The sequence below is a fragment of the Lampetra planeri genome, unplaced genomic scaffold (assembly GCF_965212315.1).
Source record: "Lampetra planeri unplaced genomic scaffold, kcLamPlan1.2.h2 scaffold_1899, whole genome shotgun sequence".
In the NCBI taxonomy this organism is placed as follows: domain Eukaryota; kingdom Metazoa; phylum Chordata; class Hyperoartia; order Petromyzontiformes; family Petromyzontidae; genus Lampetra; species Lampetra planeri.
This window is the reverse complement of record NW_027614648.1, coordinates 14,460-19,599: the sequence shown is the minus strand read 5'-3', so window position 1 is coordinate 19,599 and position 5,140 is coordinate 14,460. Positions and strand designations below refer to the sequence as shown.

The 5,140-nt window shown below is 45.4% G+C and overlaps 1 protein-coding gene across 1 annotated transcript; it reads right to left on the bottom strand.

The window, feature by feature from the left end:
• Window positions 1-465: 465 nt before the first annotated feature.
• On the bottom strand, window positions 466-2,049 carry LOC144740095 (prostaglandin E2 receptor EP1 subtype-like; the record flags this gene model as incomplete). Its single annotated transcript, XM_078622976.1, is given in 3 exon segments — window positions 466-735; window positions 1,246-1,421; window positions 1,424-2,049. Coding segments are annotated over 3 exon segments (1,072 nt in total), but the record flags the coding sequence as incomplete, so codon positions are not given.
• Between the last annotated feature and the right edge of the window lie 3,091 nt (window positions 2,050-5,140).

Here is a 5,140-nt window from a genome sequence, read left to right as displayed (position 1 = left end):
ACCGGGGAAGTACCAGGTACTATCACCAGTGAAAATGCAAAAAAGCTGGAGAGAGTCCAGAGAATTGTGCTGGAACTGTGTAGTAAAAAAAGTAGGTAGAATGGATGTGTAACGCTCATCCTGCTGACGACATCTTTCCCTCTGACAGGACATGGATGCCTGTTGTTCCTTTGACAACATTGAGAACAATTTGAAAGAATGCTTTCTTGGCTTTTGGTATTTTGTGCAAAATCGTATCGTATTTAGTTGAGCTTCCTTTTGTAAGGTCAGAAAATGGTAACCTTTCATTTTGTGCATTAAGCATTTTGGAAGTTGCACCTCCACCCAAATGTCACTTTATTTACACTCGCAGGCAGAAGCTGCTGTACAGGGCTGCTAACACACCGTGGGTCACTGACACTATGTCACAGATGGTAGACTGACTGGTGTCAACCCGCTCTGTCCACACTCAGTCCCCATGTTAGCTCAGATCTGTTTCACTTCATTTTTCTCTGAGCTGGGATAGGACGTTGGCTCCCAGCGGCCTAATATATTGGCCCTCAGGCTCAATTGGCATTTAGAAATGAGGTAGATTTTTCGGAGGATGGTGCGACGCAGAAGGATGTAGACCCAGGGGTCGAGGATTTGGTTCCATGTGGCAAGTCTCACACCCATCACCAGCAAGATTCTGTAGTTGGACAGGTCCTTACCAATGGATCCCGTGTACGACAGGATAACAGACATCAAACCGAAGATCTGCATTCATGAAACAGGACAATGTCATGTTAGAGAATGAAGTATGATCGTCTGTAATAACTGCAAAGCAGGTAAAGGGATTGAAAGGCGTCAAATTGACATGTGTCAGTGTTACTAGTTTCATTTTTGGAAAATGAAATGTAGCTTCAGTTATGTGACATATAATGTTTCTTAACTCCACAAAGCAGTGGTGCATGCTGTGGTAGCTGTTGGATGGTTCAGGGTCACTCTACAAGTTACAGACTCCTCCTCCTCTCTCTCTCTCTCTCTCTCTCTCTCTCTCTCTCTCTCTCTCTCTCTCTCTCTCAGCCTGTACTGATCTCATCATTCTCATCAAGTAGTTTCCTTCTCTGAACATCCGGTGTGTGAGTTGGACCATATTTATCTGACACAGAGAACTTCACAACCTGGTAGTAGAGCTGCTGGTAATACCTTTGTCTTAAAGTGACACAACCTGTGGATTAGATCATGACTGTTTCCTCACGTGTCACTGTACTGTCTGATACTCACCAGTAGAGGGCACCAGCAGATACATGACGTGACCATGATCCCCACCAGCTGCACCATCATCTCTATGTCGTGGGATTTGGCTGAACGGTGGCAGCCGGGCTTTCTTCTGAGTCGCGCGAGCACCAGCGTCAGTCCGCTGATGGTGTTACACACCAGCGCCACTACCAGGGAGGTCAGCCGAGTCCAGAGAAGAGCACCACGAATGCCACATCCGCCACCTCTGTGTCACTGAGCACTTTGATGAAGCACCAGGTGCCTGGGTCCTGGTAGGTGTATGAGCCCAGCTGGAAGCAGGGCAGCAGGGCCACACACAGAGCCGCCATCCAGATGACAGACAGGCATATCTTGGAGCGGGTGGTGGTGACCAGGGATGAGTGCAGCAACGGCTTAGTAACACCAAGGCAACGTTCGGCAGCCATGGCGCAGCCCATGAAGAGTGGGCACAGGCCAAAAAACACCATGCTGCCACCCAGGAACTGGCACATGCCATCAGAAGAGTTTAGGTCCTCTGGGTACACACCTCCAGAGAGGTAGAGTCGGAGAACCAGTGCTCCAGGGATCACATGTCCAATGAAATCTGTCACCACCAGTGAAGTAGCAAAGAGAAGGAAAGTGGCTTTTGAGCGCCGGCGCTGGGACGAGTAGGCGTTGGCCAGGATGACCAGAGCCACAATGTTGGAGAAGATGCCCAGTGTCATTGACAGTATGACCACAATGATGCCACTGGTGGTTGGCTGCACCAACGTGAAGTTTCCCTGCTGAGGAACCCCCTCCAGAGCCACCTGCACCTCCACCTGCCCTCGGCTGCCATTAAAGAAATGAGGGACGAGTGGAGGCGACCGAGGAGTTGTGGTGGCTCAGAGTGAACATGACTGGACCCTTGGGCTCATGTGGTCCATCATTCAAGGAGTCTGCAAAACAAAGAGGACACATCATGTAAAACAAAGAGACACATCATGTAAGGAGGTTTCTACGTGACTAAAGTGACCGATGTTCACATGAGCAGCGTGAGTGTGCATGTTTAATTTTGGAGTGAAGTGTTGGTCTGTGTAGCTCTGGGTGATTCTTCACCGAGCAGACAACCTATGATCATACGTTCTCATACCAGAGAAAATAATTGGTGTGCAGTGTGTCACTGAGGACTCGTGTTTGTTTTGTTAAAAGGTGAAAAACCACCATTTTGAACAGACATGTTTGAAATGAATATATATACAGTATATACATATTTCAGACTTTCAGACAGTTCCGTTGGGTGGGGTTACAGTGGGTCCCTGGCGTCCCACATGCCAATACAGAGTCATTCACATATTAATAGTAATAATAGTGACAGCTAAACCATCACCACAGGCTCATAGTGATGAAACGGTCCCATGACCCCCCCCGTCTTCCTCCCCTTCATTGTTAACTCTCGCCAGCATCTCTTCATAATATTATTACTATTTCTGTCATAGTCTCAATCCATTGTTTTTATAGTCTGACGGGGATGCACTTTTCTATAATCTGAGGATAATTCTGGCTGCCAGGACCATCATTATGACTGAATCGTCTTGTCTTGACACTCCCATTATCTGTGTTTGGTCGCCCAGTGAGCATAATTTTGTTGTCACCATTAATGGCATAAAGGTGAAGAACCACAGGACAATAATTCTCCACCCAAGATACTTTGAAGAACACAAAATGCCCGTCTACATCTGGAACAGTAATTCAGTATTTGTTCCTTGTTATATTTTCCTGTTTGTTTCCATGATTTGGTCTTTGTGAATGCTATGAAACGCTCTTGTCTCTGTTGCCGACACGGTATAAAATGACACGTACAGACATATCCCTTGACTGAGTCCCATTGTCACCTGACGCCACTGAAGGTCAGACAAACACAGGACAGGAATAGAAACAAACTTCCAGGACAATTTCTTTTCCTTCAGCATTGTGAAAACACTCTGGCTAGAATACACATACACACACAATACATTTCTTTTTCTCCACCCAGCAGAGCTAGAATGGTCCGACACAGATCTGAAACATTAAGTTTGCAGCGTAGCAACCATTGTCATGTAAATTATTTTAAGTGAATATACAGTGTACTCTTATTTGCTTTCTGGTTCCCTTTAAATGTAAGAAACAGCTTACCGTGTTCCAGCTCAGAAATCGGTCTCAGTTGTCCTTTCCAAACAGATCCAGAAATACACAAAGGGAAAAATGTTTCACCAAGAAGCACCTGAAATCATGTTTCCTGTTTGTCAGTTGTTTTTTCATCATAAATCCCACAGAGTCCTTAGAATGAGCGTCCATGTAGAGTTTTCCACTGCTCTGTGGCTTGAAGGTTCAGAGGTTCTCGCGGACACTGAGACATGTTTTTATAGCTGGTCTTCAGTGTGTGTGTGTGGGCGTCGCTGCTGTTGCTGCTGCTGCTGCTGCTGCTGGGACTCTCGTGTCTTTACTGCTGCAGTCCGTGTCCCTCCAGTGTGTTTACATGAACGACGCAGACATTCACGATCTTACTCATGTCTTTGTGTCACCTACATTTCCTTGGAATTACCTCCACTGTTGTAGAAGGTTTATATTTCATTAGGCTGCGCTGTTTCTTCTGGAAACTTTGATCATCCTTCAGTTTTCTGAACCTGGGATCGATGCAATATATTCAGTTTCCTACTGCAGTATCCACTGTATCTCTAATGTGGCAGCGTGAGCTTGGAATAACCTCTGAAGTATCAGTTACTCAGCAAGAACATGTCGTTTATCTGCTGTTGGTGAAATTATGACATTGAAGTCTGTATTGCTGTCTGTATCATTTCAAGCTATCAGTTGTTTTACTGGTCCAAATACTTGGACATTGTGAAAATTGCGGGAAAATATCCCTTAGTCACATGAAAGATACAGTTCAGCTTCAGCAGCTGCACTTTTCTTCGGCCCACTGAGGAGTTCTCTCTCTGCATCTGGAGAACAGGTGATCATGTTCATTTGAATTTCCTGACGACCCACCAGGACGCACAGCGAGCAGGTTCAGTCACAAACTGAAGACGCTTCTGTTCCAAGTTCCAGTGTACAGTTAATACTTGCATGTCAGACTGACTGCAAGGAACTGTAGGAACTGTCTGGACATGTCAGGCAGTTAAAGCATCATATCTGACAAAATAGAACCAATAAATACATGTTGTTGTGATAATAAATATTCTTTGCAATAATCCGTCAAGTCTTCAGTTGTTCTTTGACGTTACTTGCTTCTAGAAGTCGAGGCTTTGTTCTTTGCAGCCTGTCTCGTAAAGAAGTGGTTAAATAGTTCCTGGGGGTACGTCGGGACACCAATCATTTGTCAACATATGCCCAACGCGACGGATACATTATATTCAAAGCAAAAAATATTTCATGATATTACAATATATGAAGACATTTGTCGGGACAGAGTTTGACTGTGACTTGTCCCTGATGGACTGATGCAAACCTGCAGCTCGTCTGTCAAAGGAAGTGATGTGAAAGGACAATGACAAATGAAATGAGAAACACAATGAGCTCTGCCAAGGATTTGACAAAGCCGATGATTGGGTCACACCTAAATGGGTTTACTCCACACTTTGAATGGGAGAGATGTCTGATTAATGTCAGTCTTTCTCACTGGGTGCCCAGATGAAGCTGGCTTTGTCTGAGTGCCTTCCTCCTCGGTGGCCATTTAGGCTCTAAGTGCAGCGGTTTGTCATTTTTCTCCAGCTGTCAAAACAGAAGCCATCGCCCCCTTCCCCTCATCAACTGCTCTTACAAATGGAGCCATTTGGGCTCAGCAGTGGAGTTTATCTGGATCCTTCCACAGACTGCCCCACCTCCATCGTGTCCTAATGTGTTTGGTTAAACAAATAAAAGCAGTTCCATGATCCAGAAAATCATGACAAATCTCAACTCAGTG